At 37.8% G+C, this 22,183-nt stretch overlaps 1 protein-coding gene across 2 annotated transcripts in view; it reads left to right on the top strand.

Moving 5' to 3' along the window:
* The window catches only part of COL4A5 (collagen type IV alpha 5 chain), a 259,685-nt gene that overhangs the window by 107,217 nt on the left and 130,285 nt on the right, over positions 1-22,183 (top strand). For both annotated transcript variants that reach the window (XM_002720176.6, XM_089324139.1), the window contains exons 3-13: positions 905-994; positions 7,129-7,173; positions 9,590-9,634; positions 9,721-9,783; positions 12,629-12,682; positions 13,026-13,052; positions 15,689-15,769; positions 18,870-18,932; positions 20,559-20,594; positions 20,684-20,725; positions 20,869-20,961. In XM_002720176.6, coding sequence (XP_002720222.4) covers positions 905-994; positions 7,129-7,173; positions 9,590-9,634; positions 9,721-9,783; positions 12,629-12,682; positions 13,026-13,052; positions 15,689-15,769; positions 18,870-18,932; positions 20,559-20,594; positions 20,684-20,725; positions 20,869-20,961 — 639 coding nt within the window. The remainder of the gene's footprint in view (positions 1-904; positions 995-7,128; positions 7,174-9,589; positions 9,635-9,720; positions 9,784-12,628; positions 12,683-13,025; positions 13,053-15,688; positions 15,770-18,869; positions 18,933-20,558; positions 20,595-20,683; positions 20,726-20,868; positions 20,962-22,183) is intronic.

Below are 22,183 nucleotides of genomic sequence, written 5' to 3'. Positions count from 1 at the left end.
CATTATTCTGAGTAGAATAACTCCTGGTGGTGCTTCCTTTACATAGACATATATTTTGTTTTCTCCGATGAGCATCTATTCATTTTTGTGTTAAGTTTACAATCATAAAAATGTATAAAATATTTGATTTTGTTCTAAAAGCTTTTTCTAACTACTTTATCTCTAGTCAATTAATGTAGTTCATTCAGAATAACCCTGCAACTCTTCTACTCTACAACAAATCTAGGAACTTCTCTAATGGTTTTCTATTGCCCTTCTTCATCCCTATCCCATAGTTATTTCAGGTAACCTGGTTTCTTGGACTTAGTGCTATCTTTCCTGGTAATCTCTTGATGTCAGTATGTTTGTCACTTAATCTCTGATAAACTTTTTACTTTTTTTGAAAAAAAAAATTATTTGAAACTCAGGGAGAGGAAGAGAGAGAGAGAGAGAGAGAGAGAGAATCTTCCATCCACTAGTTCATTCCCCACATGCCTGGCTGCAGCTCCAGGGCTGGGCCAGGCCAAAGCCAAGAGCCAGGAGCTTCATCTTGGTCTCCCACGTGGGTAGGCGGGCCCCAAATACTTGGACCATCTTCTGCTGCTTTCTCCAGACCATTAGCAGGGAGTTAGATTGGAAGTGGAACAGCTGGGACAACCGACGCCAATATTGTATGCCAATATTGCAGGTGGCAGCTTTACCCGCGACACCACGATGCTGGCCCCAGCTTTTTACTTTCATAAAGAGTATAAAATTGGAATGGTTTGTGTTTGTGCCATTATATCTTAGAGTTTTTGCCATGATACTAGCTAATTTTCATGTACTATTATTAGATTTTGTTTTGTCTTGATCTTTTTGAATATCATTCCTTCCTGTGCTTAAAAATTCACAGATGACCTTACATTTCATTCCTGTTCAATTGCAGGGAGAAAGAGGATTTCCAGGTTTGGAAGGCCATCCAGGTTTGCCTGGATTTCCAGGTCCTGAAGGGCCTCCAGGGCCTCGTGGACAAAAGGTATGTGTCAAGTTGCCAACTACTAATAACAGAGGAATGAAGCTAACTTAAATGTGTGACTAGGTGTCAAATGCACTAAAATATTACTAAATTATACTCAGGCATTCATCTTTGAATGAAACAATGAAATGGTAGGGAGTCTGTTGTTTTTGCTCTGAAACCTGGTATTACCACCATATTAGAAGGCTTTTGGAAGATGTTCTTACTTGTATGCTATTATTAAGATCCTTAACAAAAATTAAGTTCTGCCAGGACTTCAGCTGAGCTGGAGAGAGCTGAGCTGCCAAGTGTCAGATTACCTGATTAACACAAGAACCAGAACGAACAGTCAGACCTTTACTTACTGCAATATTATAAGCAAGAAGTTAAGCGGGAAAAAGTGCCAACTCTTCCCCTGTTCCATTTTTCCCCATGGCACAGCTCCAGCAAGACTCAGATGGGTCAGCAAGATGTCGAGAATCATTTCACTGCTCAGGAAGCACTGAACAAAACCTCCTGCAGTTGTCTGAACCCAGGGGCAGGGTGGCAGAAGAGAGTAGGAGAAAGGCTAGGATTCGAAAAGTACTTAGAGTTCAGAAAAATGTCTTCAGGGTTTCCCTCGCCTCCCATATTCAGTGTTTCATCCTAATTTCTCAGATAAAGAGGCCCTCAAATACAGATAGATTTAAGAGCAAAGTCAGCTGGGGTGAGTGTGAATTCTTGATCGTAATGTCCTTCTAAGACTGCTGTGCACTCGTTATGTACCAAATTTCCTGTGGGTGAGGCATCTGTAATACATAAGGCCTACTCTGAGCCTTTTTTTGGGCCTGAAAAGTCCCAGAAAAATGCTTACATGGGAACTAGACTCTTTAATTTTACCCACTTCTTTTTCAGGATCTGACTGAGAAGCATAGGCTGCCCACATGGATTGCATGGGTTGGCCTTTAAGAGGCTACTTCAAAAACTGGATAATTTGTCTGAAGTCACAGTGTTGTCATGGTTATGATTAATTCTATTCAAAATATTACATGGAGAATTGAATGTAGTCATGAGCTCCTACTGCTATCATGTCAGGAGTATGTGTCCCACAGCCCACTTGCTGTAATTTGGAGAGCCAGAGGAGTTTTGCTGATGTTTTGTCGTAGATTGTTATACTTTGCCAGTTCCCATGATCTAGGTGCAACATGTGGTGCCAGCAATCACATAGATGCCTTCTTAGTCGGCTAGCGGGAAGTCAGTGGCTACTGGTTATCCAGTATTACTTGGGTGAAAGAATTGAGGCTAGGGTGTCATGCTTCCAAAACTGAAGTAGTGTCATCAATGATCTTAGCAAGGGTGAAGGATGCCAGCACTGCAGGCGGCAGCTTTACCCACTGTGCCACAGCGCCGGCCCCAGTACACGAATACTTTTTTACACTTAACTATACCAGAACTTAGGATTTGGGAGAATGCTGACCATGATCTATTGGGAATTAGAAGTATATCAGGTGGATTTTTTAGAACTGGTGCCCATATGGGATGCCAGCGCTTCAGGCCAGGGCGTTAACCCGCTGCGCCACAGCGCCGGGCCCTTCATTTGTGTTTGCTGAATGTGCACATGCAAGGTATGCATTTCTGTGTACGGATATGTGTTTTTCAAAGATCTTTTCCTTTACGGTTGTGGAGTTTGTCTTCCCTACCATATGATTATATAATTCTCAAGTGTTTTCTTCTCATATTCTAATGGTTTGATTGTTTACTTGTAAAATTTTTACTCATGTGGAACTTATCCTAGTATAGGTGTGTCTCAAATCATTTTTATCGCACTCCCTTGCAGTGTCACTTTCATTTTATACCAAATTCTCATGAATTAATCGTGAACATTCCAATGGTCTATTATCCTATGTTTTTATATTTGATAGGGCTAGTGTCCTTTCATTTCACTGTCTTTAAAATTTTGTCAATATCCTTGTTTGTTTGTATTTCTATATGTTCTTGTACAGTTAAAAAAAAAACCTTGAGGGGTAGGAATTTAGCCTAGCAGTTAAGATACCAATTAGGAGAACAACATCCCATATTAGAGTACCTGGAGTTAACGACCAGCTCCAAGTCCTTACTCACTTACCTACTAATGTAGACCCTGGGAGTCAGTGAAGCTTGAGTTCCCACTACCCACATGTGAGACCTGGGTTGAATTTTAAGCTCCTGGCTTTGGACTGGCCTAGTGCCAGCCATTGCAGGCATTTGTGGGAGTGAATCAGCAGATAGGACTCTCTTTATCTCTCTCTCTCTCCCCCCTCCTCCCTCCCCCTTCCTCCCCCCCCCCCTCACCCATCTGCCTCTACCTCTCATTTTTTCTTTGTCTCTCTGCCTCTCAAATAAATAAATAAAGATTTCAGGGGCCTGCATGTGGCATTAGCAGGTAAAGCCGTCATTTGTGACGGTGACATCCCATATGGGCCCTGGTTTTTGTCCTGTCTGCTCCATTTCCGATCCAGCTCCCTACTAATGGCCTGGGAAAAGCAGCAGATGGTGGCTCATGTGTTTGGTCCCTGCACCCACGTGGGAGACCTGTAAGAAGCTCCTGGCTCTGGGCTTTGGCCTGGCCCATGCTGGCCATTGTGGCCATCTGTAGAGGGAACCAATGAATGGAAGATTGATATCTCTCTCTTACTCTCGCTCTTGCTCTCACTCTATCTCTATATCTCTGTCTCTGTCTGTATCTGTTTGTCACTCTCTCTCTCTCTCTCTCTCTCTCTAACTCTTTTAAGTAAAATAAATAAATAAAAATTTCAAAAAAACTTTCTTCAAAAAGGATGGTTGAGAATTGACTTTTTTAGTGTTGAGTTCTATTATCCAAAAACATGGAATGCCTTTCCATTTGTTTAAGTTTTCCTTTGTGAAACTTCAATTTCCTTTGTGAACGTCAAGAAGTATTTTAAAGTTTTCTTTTTGAAAAGTTTTATATAACTTAAATGCATTACAGAATATTTTTCTTTGTATTATAAATTGAATATTTTCTTCATCATAATTTCAAATTAGTATATGAAAGTTGTTGATTTCTTACTATTAGTTTTTTTGCTCAGCTATTTTATGAGTCAATAATTTAGTTTATAGTAGTTATGTTGGTTTTAAATGATTTATTTGCTTTTTTGAGAGGCAGAGTGACAGAGAGAACTCCTACCTGCTGATTCATTCCCCAAATACCACAAATGGCCTGGGCTGGGCTGGGGCCAAAGTTAGGAACCAGGAACTCAATCAAGATCTTCTTTGTGGGTGGCAGGAATTCAATCACTTGAGCCGTCACCTAAGGGTCTGCCTTAGCAGGAAGCTGGAGTAAGGGAGTGGAGCAGATGTTGATCTTACCCCACGTATTAACTGCAAGGCTTGAACTCTGATTATACCAATTTTAAGGTAATTATTTTGGATTTTCCAGGCATACCAACATACCAATTTAATAAATATAAATTTCCAAAGTACAGCTTATGGATTACAATGGCTTTCCCCCCCCCCCATAACTTCCCTCCCATGGCAAACCTCCCATCTCCTGCTCCCTCTCCCATTCCATTCACATCAAGATTCATTTTCAATTATCTTTATATACAGAAGATCAATTTAGTATATATTAAGTAAAGATTTCAACAGTTTGCACCTACACGGAAACACAAAGTGTAAAATACTGTTTGAGTACTAGTTATAGCATTAAATCACAATGTACAGCACATTAAGGACAGAGATCCTACATGAGGAGTAAGTGCACAGTGACTCCTGTTGTTGACTTAACAAATTGACACTCTTGTTTATTGTGTCAGTTATCATCTTAGGCTCTTGTCATGAGTTGCCAAGGCTATGGAAGCCTTTTGAGTTCACCGACTCTGATCATATTTGGACAAGGTCATAGTCAAAGTGGAAGTTCTCTCCTTCCTTCAGAGAAAGGTACCTCCTTCTTTGATGGCCCGTTCTTTCCACTGGGATCTCACTCGCAGAGATCTTTCATTTAGGTCTTTTTTTTTTTTCATTGCCAAAGTGTCTTGGCTTTCAATGCCTAAAATACTCTCATGGGCTCTTCATCCAGATTTAAATGCCTTAAGGGCTGATTCTGAGGCCAGAGTGTGAAACAGGACATTTTGATGGACAAGTAGGAGGAGATAATTACCATGGGGATAGGGGCTTGTAGGTACTTTCAGCTCACATAGACATATCTAGCTGCCTGCCTGTTTATCCCACATCAGTTAGACAGAGAATGTCATCAGAACTGATTTGGAAAATCCAGGCTTTTGATCTCTGTAATGCCAGTATTTCCCATGTGGCCATTATCTGGAATGGAATTAGGAGCAGACCAAGGACTCAAACCTAGGAACTCTTATAGAGTGCATGGATGTCCCAAGTGGTGTCTTAACTGCTTTGTGAAACACAGGCCCCTGATTTGCTTTAATCTCTTTAGAAATGCATCTGTTGTGAGAAGGGGAAATGCATTACTTTTTTATTCATTTGAGAGGCAGAACGAGACTGACAGAGACAGAGACAGAGACAGTGAGAGATCTTTCATCTGCTGGCTGACTCTGTAGCAGCCAGAGTTGGGTCAGGCTGAAGCTGGGAGCTGGGAACTCAATCCAAATCTTTCATGTGAGTTGCTGTAACTTTAATTACTTGAGTCAGAATCACAGTCTGCTGGAGTCTACTTTGGCTGGTAGTTCAAATCAGGAGTTGGAGATGGGTATTGAACCCAGGTACTCTGATGTAGGGCAATACTATCTTAACCACTAATACCTGTTCCCAGATTTTTAAACTTAAAAAAGCAAGGTGTGGTAGGGTGAACAATGGGTACCCCCAAAGATGTTCATGTCCTTATCCTCAGAATCTGTGAATATGTTCTGTCACATGTCAAAGCAAAAATTAAGGTTGCAGATAGCATTAAAGTTTATATTCAGCTGACATTAAGCTGGGAAGAGTATTCTGTATTAACCAGGTGGGCCCAAAGTCATCCTAAGGGTCCTTAAAATCTGGAAGAGGGAGGCAGAAGAATCAGTGTCAGAGTAATGTGGTTTGAAAAAGACTCACTGGGTTGTGACTGGATTTGAAGATAGTAGAACGCCACGAGTTCAAGAATACTGGTAGTTCTAGAAGCTGGACAATGAAAGTAACTCCAGAAAGGAGCACAGTTCTGTTACTGAGACTCCTGTCGTTGTGACTTCTAAAGCTGCATGATAATCATTTGTTTTGAGCTACTGTGTTTGGGTATTGTGATAGCAGCAAAAGACAACTCATATGCCAGATAATCTTTTCTCCAAATAAAACTTTATACAGTAGCATAAAAGGTTGTAAAAAATAGAGCTGCTGTGATTAAAGGAATGTAACATAACTTTGAGGAGCCTCCAGTGCAACATCCAGAGTTATAAGTTGAGTAGCTTGGAAGCTATTTGTGTAAAGAATAATGTCCCCAATTAATACACGTTTTTTAAACCTTCATAAAGTGGCTTACTATGTGCTTTGTTGAAATTCCTTTCTCTTGGAGGACAGTTAGGTTTTCTTTATTACATTTTTAAAGAAAATTAATAAAATCTTAGTGAGGTACAACTCTAAATTGTCAGCAATGTGGTTGTGAATAAAATGAGTGCATATACTCACATTAACATGCATGTGTGTATATAGTCTCTTTTGCATGGAGTTGACAGCAGAAGTTGGAAAGGAAAACTGTGTAATTCTTTCTAATTGAGCTTTAAGCTCTGCCATAGAAAATGCCTTATAAAACAAAGCACATGTTTAGAACAGCAAATTCAAGAATGCTACATATTAAAGCTCAGAAATGAGAAGCAGATGGGCATGATATAGAAACTGCCCAGATTTTCAACACTTGTTTTGTTTTAAATTATTCAGAGAATATCTACTTTGCTATTTCTTTCATCTTTGTTTTCCTACATGATTCACACTTTACAGGTATAAAGTTTCTTCTATATATCAACAACTTCCTTTTTAGTAAGCAAAGACCTTTATTTTTGAGCATATAAATCACTTCAGGTTTTTCAGACTCCATAATACATGCTTCTTCCTTAGGTGCATAAGTTTCTCACTAACTTTCCCAAAGTTTTAGAAAAATTTGAGTCTCCTATAATTTGAAATTCATTATTTGAGGAGTGTCTTTTGAAGGGAAGTGAACTAAATATATTGTTTTTCAGGGTGATGATGGACTTCCAGGGCCACCAGGACCAAAAGGAATCCGAGTAAGCAATATTTGCTGTTTATCAAATACTTTGTGATGAAAACAGATAAAAACCAATAGAGTATTTTTCTGTTGTGTTTATTTTATTTTAAATTTTATGTAAGAATGCAAACTTCATGCAATTTCATATGTACAAATTTAGGAACATAATGATTCTTCTCACACTACTTCCCTTCTGCCCGTACTCCCACCCTTCCTCCTCTTCCTTCTCCCATTCCCATTCTTATTTTTACAAAGATCTGTTTTCAGTTAACTTTATATGCATAAGATTAGTCCTACACTAAGTAGAGAGTTCAACAAATATGTATGAAGGAAAAAAAAAAAACAAACAAAAAACATTGTTCCTCAACAGTCAAGACAAGGGCTATTCAAAATCATTGCATCACAAAGTGTCAATTTCATTCCTATAGATTACCTTTTAGGAACTCTATTAGTTACCACAGATAAGAGAGAACATATGGCATTTGTCTTTTTGGGACTGGCTTACTTCACTAAGCATAATGGTTTCAGGCTTCTGGCACAACAAGACATTTGTCCTTCATCTTCTATTTCCTCTCTAGGTCTAGAATGGTCCATGTCTCTGATTCCAGGTTCCTTTAGTGCAAAAAGTGGTTTAGATACCACAGTCTAAATGTTAAGGGCTTTCATTGCTACTGAATTTGTCATTGTTTTGAGGAATTTTCAGTGGACAGTTAGAAATGTTTTTTAAAAGAAAAAAAAGAGTTCCTATTATTATTTACAATTGAAATTTAAAATTAAAAGAATTGGTATACTTATCTCTCTCCCACACTTTTGTCTCTCTGTTAATGTGAAAGTCTTGTTTCCTAGTGACATTAATATAATTTCTTATTTACTTTCTCCTACAATATCCTTATAATAGCTTTAAAATAATTTGTAAATTAACAAAAACAGTTTCAGTTTTAATAGTAATAATAGGATTCTTGAATACTGCTTTTTTGTTTTTTGTTTTTGTCCTCAGTTGAGTTTACTAAATTCCACTATTTATAATCAAAATACCCTTTTTGAAAGATGCTTGAAGTAATTCTTTTATCTCTGTGATTACGTCAACAACTTGAAATAGATTTGCTAATTATAGTTTATTTTCAATTTTTAAGAATTTCCTTTTTACCAAATTTTAATTTCTATTTTAATTTTTAAAATTTACTTAATAATGGGTCCCAAAACACAGTCACATAAAACTAACAATTACTAATGTTCCATAGCACAGTGGGGTGACTGTAGATCACAATAATGTAATATGTACTGTACCAAGAGCTGAAAGAAAGGAGCTGGTAGACATTGAACAGAAGTAAAAGGTGGCCGGTGCGGTGGCTCACTTGGCTAATCCTCCACCTGCGGCGCCGGCACCCCGGGTTCTAGTCCTGGTTGGGGCGCCGGATTCTATCCGGGTTGTTCCTCTTCCAGTCCAGCTCTCTGCTGTGGCCTGGGAGTGCAGTGGAGAATGACCCAGGTCCTTGGGCCCTGCACGCCATGGGAGACCAGGAGAAGCACCTGGCTCCTGGCTTCGGATCCGCGCAGCACACTGGCTGTAGTGGCCATTTTGGGGAGTGAACCAACGGAAGGAAGACCTTTCTCTCTGTCTCTCTTTCAATAACTCTGCCTGTCAAAAAAAAAAAAAAACAGAAGTAAAAGGTAAGGAAATAGATAGGCTTGTTGTCCAGTTTAATCAGTTCATGGCGTGTATATGTGTTGAAATAATTGTACCATACAACATGAAAATGTATAAGTATTACAAGTGGTGGTTATATGGTTGGTTCTAAACTAGCTATAAAAATACTGACTAATCATCTTGGATATCATATTTTGTTTCATGATTTCTAGTGTAGAAATGAAGTGAGTTGCTAGGTCAATGGGAAAATGCATGTGTAATCTTGGTAGATCCTTCTAAATTTCCTCTATAGTATTTGAAATCCTTACTAACCGTATATAAGAGTATCTTTTTCCCATGGATTCACCCACAGAAAATGTTGTCAAACTTGTATTTATGCCAATCCTGTCAAGGAAATTTAATTGAAAAAAATTGAGGGTTATCACTTAATTAAAGTCCTCAGGGGAATATATATTTTCTACTTCCCCATCCTGGATTCATTGTTCTTCACAAACCTGGCATTTATATGTTAGATATTTTATCTACAAATTTGCCTGTTCCTACTAAGTACATTGAGCACAATGATCCTTCAAGTAAGTAGTTTCTTCTATGGTTGTTTTCTGTAAAACAGGCTTTTAAATACATATAGGACATTTTTCTCTGACATTTAAAAAAGAATGGTAATTACAAATAAGATTCACTTTATCCATTTCTATTTTAAATATAACTTTCATAATATCCTTAGGTTGGATGTTATTTTATTGTTATTGGTTGTCTTTTGGTTAAAGGAACTCATTTCTTCTCATAGGGTCCTCCTGGACTTCCTGGATTTCCAGGGACACCCGGCCTTCCTGTAAGTAGGATCTCATGTTTTCATTTTGAAATTCCTTAAAAAGTAATTTAAGAAATATTATACATGTGTTATGTCCCTTTTTAAAGGGAATGCCAGGCCATGATGGGGCCCCAGGACCTCAAGGTATCCCTGGATGCAATGGAACCAAGGTGAGATTTCTTCAGCTCCATCTCAGACAGTATGCCTGGTAATAAACACAAAAATAGGAAGAAGTAAATTGAAGAATGTTGAAGAGATATAATAGTTTTTGTCTAGGACATGTGTAAGATGTGTTCTGAAAATATTTTCACTATATTGAAACATCAGTAATTTCTTTAAATATACGTAATTAGCTGGATATTGCACCATGTACAAGATTATTCACAAAATTCTTTTTTGACCTTAGACTAAAATAGAATTAAAAAGGAATTGGCCGGCGCCGCGGCTCACTAGGCTAATCCTCTGCCTGCGGCGCCGGCACACCGGGTTCTAGTCCCGGTCGGGGCGCCAGATTCTGTCCTGGTTGCCCCTCTTCCAGGCCAGCTCTCTGCTGTGGCCCGGGAGTGCAGTGGAGGATGGCCCAAGTGCTTGGGCCCTGCACCCCATGGGAGACCAGGATAAGTACCCGGCTCCTGCCATCAGATCAGCGCGGTGCGCTGGCTGCGGCGGCCATTGAAGGGTGAACCAACGGCAAAGGAGGACCTTTCTCTCTGTCTCTCTCTCTCACTGTCCACTCTGCTTGTCAAAATAAATAAATAAATAAATAAATAAAAAGGAATTAGGATATACATGTTTCAAATTTTGTATCATTTGTTTAGAGTAGAACTTAGTTTATCATTCATTACCTTTGCCTTTTTGTAAAACTATATACTATTTAAGTATCCAAATATTTCATATTTTGAGTTTTTATAGCTTTTTAACAAAATTTTATTAACATAAAGAGAAGCAGACTTTGTGCATTCCGCAGGTATAGTTCCAAGGAGACAGCCACACTTCCCTCACTCTGCTGCTCCCCTCAAATCGTCCTCCCACCTTCCCCTCTCTTCATCAATTTTTGCAAAGACATCATTTTAATGCACTCTATATTCAGAGGCTTAATGCACCACTAATCATAATAGTCAACAAGTAAAAAGTAGTAAGACAGCAGTTTTTATAACTTAACAAATTACTTCCTTAAAAAGATAATCTATATGTGATGCAGCACATCAATTTTTGCTAAAACTGTTAGTATGATAATTGAAACTCTTCCCTGTCAGCAAAAATGATGGATACCTTGAACAATTTGAAAAGAGAAACAAAACTTTAGATATGGCAAACAGTTTTTCCTGACCCACTTTCTTATCTTTAGTCAACTGTTTGAATTCAATATAAAGTGATAGCAACAAAAAGATGAGGAAAAGTGACTCTTATAAAAGGCTTCCATATTGTAGCCACTGTTCTCACTTTCTCCCTTTAATCCTTTTCCTTCCGGTTAGTGCTATACAACATTATTTTGTGTATATCCTTTTGACCTTGTTATTTTCTGCACATAATATTCTGGAAAACTACTCAGGAATATCCTAGCCCTTTCTAACTAGTGGCATGTGTCAGATTTTATATTTGGTCAAATTTTAAACTTAAACAAACTACTTTGCATTATGATGTCTATGTTATGTAATAATTATTGTAGTATCAGTATATATTTGAAGGCACTACAATTCCTTATACATACAATATTTCTCCAGGTTAGTATGATCCTTGCCACCAATAATGATAACAGTGATAATAATCTTAAATTTTTTTGGATGTGAGAGGCTTACCTGTGTTCTTCATTTAAACTGGGGCAGTCCCATAGTAACAGGGTGAATATGGCATTAGTATACGTGACACAGTTCATGTTAAGATGGACTACACATTCTTGTACCCATCATGGTTATTATTTTTTACCAATATGTATTAATCAACAAACTTTAAATTTGAAGGCCAATGTGTCTAGAATGAGTATAGTATACCAAATGATTTAAGATTTTTTTTACCTTTTTATAAATCAGTACCTTAGCAGACCTAATGGTTAATTTATTTCAAGCCCCAAGTTATGTGAGCCACAAATTTTAAGCAAATTAAATAGGTTTATTATTCATGCATTCAGATGCACTGGTTTCCTTATATTTCTTACTATGTAAGTGAATGGATGAACACTGGAGTGGTAACCGTAACGTATGGGCTCTTTTTTTCTATTTTCTAATCTAGATGTAGAGACTGCTTCCTTACTCTCTTGACCTATTTTTTCCATGTGCAAAAAGTGATAGAGAGAGGGAAATATTTGAAAGTAACTCAAAGGCATGCAACTGTAGTAATTTTATTCTTTGAACCCTCTATCACTGTTGTTTCTAGGATTACTGTGGCATATAGGTATTTAAAGGAACTTGCGTTGAGGTTCTTCAGCAGCAATTTTAGCTTTTGTTTTCTAACCCAAATGTCCGTATCAGTACTTTACAATAGTGAGTGAGAATAATCGAGTGCCTAGACAACATAACGACCTGCAATTGCTAGAACTATTCCTGTTATTGTCCTCTTGGTGATATTAACGGCCTTCTTTCTTACCATCCTTTCCTCTTTACAAAAATAATTTGAAATAGTTTACAGTAAAAGCAAAATGCAATAGGGCAGTTAAAATAAGAATCTATATAATACATTGGCAGAAAATTGGGCAAATCATTAACTATTAAATGTGATGATAGGCAAGGAATCTGTGGTGTGATGGTCTTAAAATGGATTTGTCAGAAGCAAATGACGGGAGTAGGAGATTTTTTTCTTTATTTCTGATTGGGGTGGATGAGTAGGGGTAAAAGTATCTTAGAAGGTTGAATTGATATGGATAGTAATATTGAAATAATTGGAAAGTGAAGGCTAATTTTGGCAGTATGGCATGTTTCAAAATGGCTTTTATAGAAATATTTTTAATAAATCAGTTTGCTGGTATCGTTATTCTTTGTTTTCTGTTGTTTCATGTTCTTTATTTTTAACTCCTTCTAGGGAGAGCGTGGCTTTCCAGGCAGTCCTGGTTTTCCTGGTTTACAGGGTCCTCCAGTAAGTTATAAAATTTGGGGTTATAAACAATATGGAAATTAACAGAAGGAGCAGAATTGTAAGGAGTGAGCCTGATGCATTCATGTGAAACAAAGTAGTGTGTTTAAAATTAGTAAACTAGATAATTTTTTAAACGAAAAATGTTGCAGTATAACTCTGCTGTAAAAAGCAAGTATTCTATGGTATGTCATATGTTATCTCTAAGTAGCCTAAGATATTTCTTTCGCAGAAATGATCTTGTGACAATGGATTCCATTTGTATTCTATTTTTCAAAAAAATTGAGTTCTTTTGTCTGCTTTCCACTCATGCATATAAAATGATCCATTTTCTTTTCAATAATAGGGGCCTCCTGGGATCCCAGGTATGAAGGTAAGCATTTTATGTTGGAAAGGTGAATTGTTGGTCACTGATGTCATACATAAGAATGTTAATTGTTAAATTAACAACAGGAGTCACTGTGCACTAATTTCCCATGCAGGACCCCTGTCTTCAGAGAGTTGTATTCTAAGAGTTAAGAGTAAAACTAGTTCTCAAACAGTGGGTTTTTTTGTATGTGTGTGTGTATGTGTGTGTGTGTGCAAATTGTTGAAATCTTTACTTAGTATAGGGTCGGTCTTATGTGTACAAAGTTAATTGAAAACGAATCTTGATGGAGAATGGGACTGGGGATGGAGAGGGAGGAGGTGGAGGGGTGGGAGTGTGGGAGGACAGGTATGGTGGAAAGAATAACTATATTCCTAAAGTTGTACTTATGAATTTGTCTTCCTTAAAAATAAATTTAAAAAGGGTGAATTGTTTGAATAAAATATTTGGAAAGCCTGTAACTTCAATACGATCATGACTTGGACTTCTGTCTTTAAGATGGATGCTTCTAGAATTTGTGCAGGGGCACTCTTGAGAGCTCTTCTTAAGTAGTCTCCTCTGCCCCCATGACTTTAAGTACCTTCTGTGTGCTGAGTACTTGAAAAAGTATATATCAGACTCAAGTTTCTTTTCTGACACCTTCCGTTCTCTATCACATAACACTTTAATACAGTTGACCACCTGCATTCTGCAGGAGTACTCTCTTCCCTTAGCTTTGTGACATTACCCTTTCCTATTTTTCTTCTGCATCTCTAACTGTTTTGCAGTCTTCTGAACAAGTTCCTTTTATCCAGTCCAGAAAGCATCAGGACATAGTCTTGGCCCATTCTTTTCCATGCCCAGCAATATTACTAATGCCAATAGCATTGATTACTGTCTACTGAATGCCTACATTTGTTTCTCTAAATTATTTTTATGTAACTTGCATGTATTCAGCTACCCCAATGACATCTCCACTCAGGTATCTACCAGACATTCAAATTAACATATTCAAAATTAACCTGCCCCCCAATAAATATGCCCTCAATCTTCCTCAATCTAAAATTTGCAGCACTAAATACACGTATTTTGAATACTCTTACATGAACTCAAAACCTGAGAATTAGCATTTACACATTCCACTCTTTCACAACCTCCCAATTCCATTCTATAACTAAATACTATTAAGTTTGCTTTTAAAACATTTGAAATTCATCTACTGTCCTCCATCTCTGCTGTTACCATACAAGCTACAATGTCTCTGCACTATTGCAGTAGCCTCTTAACTAATCTCTCTCCCTCCCCCTTCTCCTCCCCCTCCCTCTCCCTCTCCTTCCCTCCCTCCCCCTCTCCTTCCCTCCCTCCCTCTTATTAACCCCCAACTCCCAGCCTGATTTGTTCTCTACAAAGCAACCAAGAATGATCTCTTAAAAATGTAAATCAGTAATTTAATCTCCCTGCTTATAAACCTTCAAGGGCTTCCCACTGTGTATCTAAGATAAAGTCCACATTCTTTTCCATGATTCTAAGACTTGCCTGGTCTGGTCCCTGCCTCTATTTATAGGCTTACCTTAAACCACTTTTCCCTTGGCTCACTGATCACATCAGTCTGCATACAGTTATTTGAATGTGCCAAACTCTGTTTTTTTTTGGGGGTCTTTGGGATGTACTGTTTACATTGCCTGATACTCTTTCCCCTGCCTTTACTTGCTGATTCCTTATTATCCTCTGTGTCTCGAGCTGAATATTACCTTCACAGATCACCCTTCTTTGACAAATCACCTTTCTTTAACTACCCAAACTAATATTCTCCACTCTTTCTCACAATATTGCTGTTTTTTTCATAGTCCTTGATCGAACATATTGTCATTTTACATATTATGGTCTGTGTTTCCCCATTTTATCGTTAGTTTTGTGAGAAAAAAAAGTCTTTGTTTATCTTCACTACCAAGTGTTCAAAATTGAGCACAATTCTTGGTGAATATTTTTTTTACAAGGTGGACAGGATTATTTAATGACATAGGAAAATAATATGCTTTGAAACAAGATGGTCACAATAGGGAAAGGATGAATTCATTTTGACAAAAAAATTAAAAAATCTATGAACACACATACATAAATCTGGAAGGTCACACACCAAAATCTCAAGAGTGCTTATGCTCACTCTTGTTTGGTGATTAAATCTTCCCTCTGCTTTTGTGTATTTTTTGAAACATGATTATTTACAAAGCAAGAAAAACAAGGTCCTGTTGAAATAGTTATTAAGCCTCAGGAGTTAAGAAACCAGGAGCCCTGCAGCCAAGGTGTAACATCCCAGACAGGTCCAGCCAGGGAGACAGTAGTCAAGTGCAGAGGTGGAACACTGGGCTGTCCTTTCATCCTGGAATGCTACTTATCAATCTGTTTCCTCTGCAGCTCCTGGTCTTGGTGAATATTTAATGAATATTTTGCAATGAATGAATAACTGAAGATACCACAGTTAAATCTATTTAGCCATTTCCTCAATTTCCTTTAAAAATAAATTTATTCATTTTCATTATTGATATGTTCTAGTCTTATAATAGTATATTTATGTAACAAATTGCATACTCAAATCATTTTTGTGTTCTTGCCACTTTTTGTGTATTATAACTATTACAGCTTCCTTTGATGGTGTCTTTCAGGGGGAATCAGGTAGTATAATTATGTCATCACTGCCAGGACCAAAGGGTAATCCAGGATATCCAGGTCCTCCTGGAATACAAGTAAGCATCTAATGACTCTCTTCTTTGCTCTGTTTATTAAATAAAGATCACAGAAACCACCCAACCTTTAGTACCCTCCATTTTAGTCATAGAAATTATTATCAGAAGTTTGGTAGACATTGCATGTACCTCCTACCTGAAAATAAAAGCAATCTTGGCCAGAGATAATTTTTTTAAAGATTTATTTATTTTAAAGTCAGAGTCAGAGTCAGAGTCAGAGTTAGAGTTAGAGTTAGAGAGAGAGAGAAGGTGGTCCTCCATCCGATGATTCACTCCCCGGTTGGCCACAATCGCCGGAGCTGTGATGATCTGAAGCGAGGATCCAGGAGCTTCCTCCAGGTTCCCCATGTGGGTGAAGAGGCCCAAGGACTTGGGTCATCTTCCACTGTTTTCCCAGGCCACATCAGAGAGCTGGATTGGGAGTGGAGCAGCCGGGTCTCGAACCAGCGCCCATATGGGATGCCGGTGCTTCAGGCCAGGGTGTTAACCTGCTATGCCACAGTGCCGGCCCCCAGAGATAATTTTAATAAGTAATTCTTTGGTCTTCTACCTTTCTCTTAAGTTTCCATGGAAATTTTTGTTTTGGAATTGGCCACATAAATAGGGTCCTATATTCTTGTTTTTATACTGTGGGGAACGGTATATGACATGATTAAATTAAAGATCAGTGCCAGGCCTTGGCCTAGTGGTTAAGCCACCAGTTGGGATTCCCTGGAGGTAACAGGTGATGGCTCAAGTGCTTTGGTCTCTGCCACTCATGTGAGAGACTTGGCTGGAGTTTCAGGCCTACTTCTAACTGTTACAAGCATTTGAGGAATGAACCAACAGGTAGATGTTCTCTCCATCTGTTTGTCTATCTGTCCTTCTCTCTGTCTCTCAAATAAAGTAAATAATTAAATAACTTTTAAAATTGTTTCTCATTTAAGAGGTTAACAAGCATCATTTGTGACACTATCATTGCATAACATATGAATACATGTTTCAGAGGCTGGAGGAATACAATTTATGCATGGTGATCATCAAGTGTAGTCTTTTTAAATAATTTTTATGATTTATTTATTTAAAAGGCAAAGCTACAGAAAGAGAGAAGGAGATACAGAGAGAGAGAGATCATCCATCCGCGAGTTCATTTCTCAAATGGCCACAACGGCCAGAGCTAGGCCAGTCCAAAACCAGGAGCTGGGAGCCAGGAGCTTCTTTCAGGTCTCCCATGTGGGTACAGGGGACATAGACTTGGGCCATCCTCTGCTGCTTTCCCAGGCACGTTAGCAGAGAGCTGGATCATAAGTGGAGCAACCAGGACTCAAACTGCTTACACTCAAGATGCCTACACTGTAGGTGGTGGCTTTATCCACTATGCCACAATGTGGGCCCTCAAATGTAATGTTAAGAAAAAATTGTTAGCCTGCAAATAATATGTATAAAGCCTTTGGTTTTGAGTATTTTTAGATTAGGAAGTCAATTTCTTAGGGTTAATAAATCATAAGAATTGTTTTTTACCAAAAATAATAATCATTACTTTCTGGTGTTTAATCACTAAGATATATTGGGACTTTTTTTTTTACTAGCAAACTTCTCATTCCTTATTGGACATCAATTAACTACCAATATTCTCTCAAGTGTGCTCATTCTCACCCTTTATGTTTGATAAATTATGTAATGTTTGAAAATACAAAAAGTTATATGCAAGATATGTGCAATTTATGAAACATAGCTATAAAATGAGCATCTATGAACCCAACACATTGAAAAGCTAAAACATTTTAAATAATTTTGAGGCCGGCGCCGCGGCTCACTAGACTAATCCTCCGCCTAGCGGCGCCGGCACACCGGGTTCTAGTCCCGGTTGGGGCGCTGGATTCTGTCCCGGTTGCCCCTCTTCCAGGCCAGCTCTCTGCTGTGGCCAGGGAGTGCAGTGGAGGATGGCCCAAGTGCTTGGGCCCTGCACCCCATGGGAGACCAGGAAAAGCACCTGGCTCCTGGCTCCTGCCACCGGATCAGCGCGGTGCGCTGGCCGCAGCGTGCCAGCCGCGGCGGCCATTGGAGGGTGAACCAACGGCAAAAGGAAGACCTTTCTCTCTGTCTCTCTCTCTCACTGTCCACTCTGCCTGTCAAAAAAAAAAAATTAAAAAAAAATTAAATAATTTTGAGCCATCCTATGTGTTCTTGACAGTCAAATTCTTCTGCATTCCTTCAAGGAATAACGAATATCTTGAGTTTTCTACTTGCATCTATCTCCAAACATAGAATATTTAATGTCTCTTTGTAAAAATAATATTTTATGTGCTTTTCTGTAACTTGTTTTTTCTATGCATATTGCATTTTGTAATTAAAATTTCATTCGTTTTATTTTTTATAATTTTATGTACAATTTGCTGGCAATTTTTGTTTAGAGTGTTTAGCTTTATTTTCATGATAGCTCTTGTACTTTTTTCTTGTAATATATTTTCAAGGTGTTGGTTTCAAGCTCATCCATGTTGTATTTGGCTGTAGTTCACTCACTTTCACTTCCATATAACTTTCCATTTGTGAACTTACTATGATTTTTCTCATGATAAAACATTCTACAATGTATGTTTAGGAGTAGAGTTGCTGGCTTGCAAGGCAGGTAAATTTTCAGTTTTTTAGATGCTAAACTTTATCCCCTAACACTTACATCACTGCCTTATCATGTATGTGGTTATTCTTATTCCCTTCTTTATCTTGAATCTTATTTATTTTGAAATTAGAGAAACTACCTTGAAAGTAACAACCTTGCGCTTCCCATTTATAGCATAAAAGCTGCACTAAATGCCCATGTTTATCACTTTTTTTTAATAAATTTTCCTTATTATTTGTTCTATATTTTATTGCAACTATAAAATATAAACTTTTTGAAAGCTGCATCCATCCTGTGTAGTTGACTTTTTATAGCTACTTAATCCTTTTATTCTTATATATTTTAAATTCTGCTTATAATACTGCAACATTATAGAATTTTACAAGAGAATTCCAGCAACAACTTGTTTAAAATTCATCCACTTAGTTCTTTGTAATACAGTGAGGGGCTTGTTTTACTTTTTTTTTTTTCTCATACTTTTCCTTACTCCATTTATAACAGGGCCCAACTGGTCCCATTGGTATACCAGGGCCAATTGGTCCCCCAGGACCACCAGGTTTGATGGTAAGCTTCCTTTTGTAATTTCATTTCTCCTCCTTTCTTTATGACTTCTCTCACAAATGTTAATATTATTCCTAATATTTTAAGGTGTAATAAATTGTCAATATTCATAATCTATAACTTTCTCATTTAAGAGTGATTTTAAGTTATGGTGAAAATATGCATTCTAAGTAGTAGCTCCATTTATACCTGGGAAAAATGTATATAAAAAGAAAGATTTAAAATAAAGTATTTTGTTGGTTGCCTCTTGATGTGTCAGCACTGAAGTCAATTCTGGCTGTCTCAGGAAATTTTCCAAGGCAGTTTTTTAGTTACTTGAAAAATGTTTCTTCAAATGTCAGTTATTTTGTTTAGGAAGAACAAAAATTGGGCCTCAGAAAATATTGGCTCTCATTTCTTTGAGGTCAGGGACAAAATAGTAGGATTTGTGAGGGAAAAGTGATCATTGCAAGTGGATCCTAGATTTGTGTGCCCTGGGAGAGAAGCAAAAACCTCTAACAGTCCTGAATGTGCAAGCACTTCTCTTATTGTACTACCACTGTGGCCACTCTGATTTTCCACATGAATAAATTCTCAGTATTTTTGCCACTGAAATACTTAGATGTCATTCAAGTCATGTTTTGGATTTAGCACTTTGCAGTTGCCCTCTTAAAAGGGCAAGAAAATTGTATTTCAGTCAGAGCAATTTCTCATGTGCCACTCTATCTCTCATCTACCATATATTTATGTGACAGTTTTCATTATAGCTTTATAGATTGTTCATTTTTGTTCGTGACAATTGGTCCTCTACTCTTAAATGAAGGAAATAACGTTTGGTAAATATTAGAAGAATCTACCAGAAAAGACTGATTTCTGCTTTCCTGGAACTCCATGGGAAAGGGTTAGAAAACCCTTTTATTTAGTATGTCTGAGTTGGAGACCTCCTGCAAAGCATGAGATTCTGGACTACGGTACTATTCCCTAGCTCTGCTGTTACAAAATCGATGTACCCTGGCTGCATTCTTATACGTTGAATTCCTTTAACCCTAGTGGCCACTTAAGCAATTCACTCTACACTTCTCTGAATGTTCCTTAAATTAACTCTGATTCAAGAGGTGAAGGAAACTCTCAGATATGCCACCAATGTACAATAGATAAATAAATAGATCCCTTGAGATTAAGAAGCAACATAGTTGGGCAGGCCAATTCTTATTTAATATTTCAAACCTTAAAATATCCTCAAAAATAAAAATCAAATTACATAAAAATAAAATTGGATTTAAAACATATACATATGCTTTTTAGAGTAAGAGAGTTCATTGCTTTTTGGTACCTAAATTGACCTGTAATTCTGATATGAGAAATGCAATATGCTTAATGAGGTTAACTGCTTTTATTGACTTTTGAGACTGGTGCTATCCTTCAACTTATCCTAACTTTCTACCCCTGCCTACTCATGTTCTGTCACCAGAAGGCTCCAAATTCATCTAGTTATTTTCATAAATTTAAATATGTTCCCTGACTACAAAGCAGTGAGGGAAATGAATTGGTAAGACATTATAGAGTCTTTCAATCTCAAGTGTTTATGAAAGCAAATAATTTTGGAAATAAACTTAATAATGTAATTTTCACCTTTCTATGTCATTTCAGGGCCCTCCCGGTCCACCAGGACTTCCAGGACCAAAGGTAATTTTGTTTTCCTTTACACCATTTGTTTAGCAGGGGGTTTATTTTCTGTTGTCAGTGAGATTTTAAGCTGAAACGTCTCTTTTCAGGGAAATATGGGCTTAAATTTCCAGGGACCCAAAGGTGAAAAGGTGAGTAAAGAAAAACAGTTGATTTTTCAGCCTCACCTTTCATAGTCATTTAAACTCTCTTTTTCTTTCTTGAGGCTGACTTAGCTTACGTGTTATAGCGTGGTGTGTGGTATATTATATCTTTTATTTTATCTTGCAAACAGGGCGAGCAAGGTCTTCAGGGTCCACCTGGGCCACCTGGGCAGATCAGTGAACAGAAAAGACCTATTGATGTTGAATTTCAAAAAGGAGATCAGGTGAGTAGGGAGAGAGGAAATCATCAATGAAAATCTTCCTATGTATATGTTAATTAACTTGATTGTGGTAATTATTTCATAATGTGTGTGTATATATATATGAACATCATACTGTAAACCTTAGATATACACATAATTATACCTCAGTAAAGCTGGAAAAATAAAAAAGCTAAAAACATCTTGTTATGAAAGTAACATTACTGGGGACTGGTGCTGTGGCATAGTAGGCTAAGCCTCTGCCTGTGGCACTGGCATCTCATATGGGCACAGGTTCATGTCCTGGCTGCTCCTCTTCCAATCCAGCCCCCTGCTAATATGCCTGGGAAAACTGCAGAAGATGGCCCACATGCCTGGGCCCCTCTATCCACGTGGAAGACCAGGAAGAAGCTCCTAGGCTTCAGATCTGCCCGGTTCCGATCATTGTGACCATCTGGGGAGTGAACCAGTGCATGGAGGACCTTTCTCTCTGTCTCTCCTTCTCTATGTCTGTATCTCTACATCTCAAATAAAGAAATAACTCTATAAAAAAGAAAGTGACATTCCTTTAAAATATATTACAAGCTGGAATATTTTAAAAATATTTTAAAAATAACAAAGATTTAAGAACGATGGTTACAGGGGGAAGAATCACTATGTTCTTAAAGTTGAACTTAGGAAATGCATGAAGTTTTTATTCCTATATAAGAGGTTTCTGGGGAAAATAACACAGTTAATGGCTTAGTATTAATGGTTGATGAATTATGATTGAGGCATGATCAAATTATGGTGTCTGAAGTTGTGGCATTTGGGAAGTCATTGGATTGGGTTAGGTTGGTATAGTGGACCTCCATGATCAAATCATGGTGGCATTATAAGAAGAGGCCACATAGAGGGTAGTTTTAAAAATGTGCTCCGTGTCTTTCTACTTCCTGGCTCTCCATGTCGTCCTCCTTCCACATACATGGTGCCATCCATTGCCTCCATGAGACGCCAGACTAATGAGGCTGCCTGACCTTTGACTGTGAACCTCCAAAACTATGAGCTGAAATGAATCTTCCTTCCTAAGTAGTTCCTTCTAGGTATTTTCATTAAAGTTATGACAAAATTAATGCAGCTATGGACACATAATTTACATGCCATACACTTCACTCACTTAAAATCTACAACTCCTTTTTTTTCTATACTCACAGAGTAGTGAACCAATTACCATAATTTGGTTTTGGAAAATTTTTAGCCTTCTTCA

The sequence above is a fragment of the Oryctolagus cuniculus genome, chromosome X (genome assembly GCF_051225735.1).
Source record: "Oryctolagus cuniculus isolate XC-2025 breed Fujian yellow rabbit chromosome X, ASM5122573v1, whole genome shotgun sequence".
Lineage (NCBI taxonomy): Eukaryota > Metazoa > Chordata > Mammalia > Lagomorpha > Leporidae > Oryctolagus > Oryctolagus cuniculus.
Note: the sequence above shows the minus strand (reverse complement) of the source record. Positions and strands in the feature narration are given on the sequence as shown.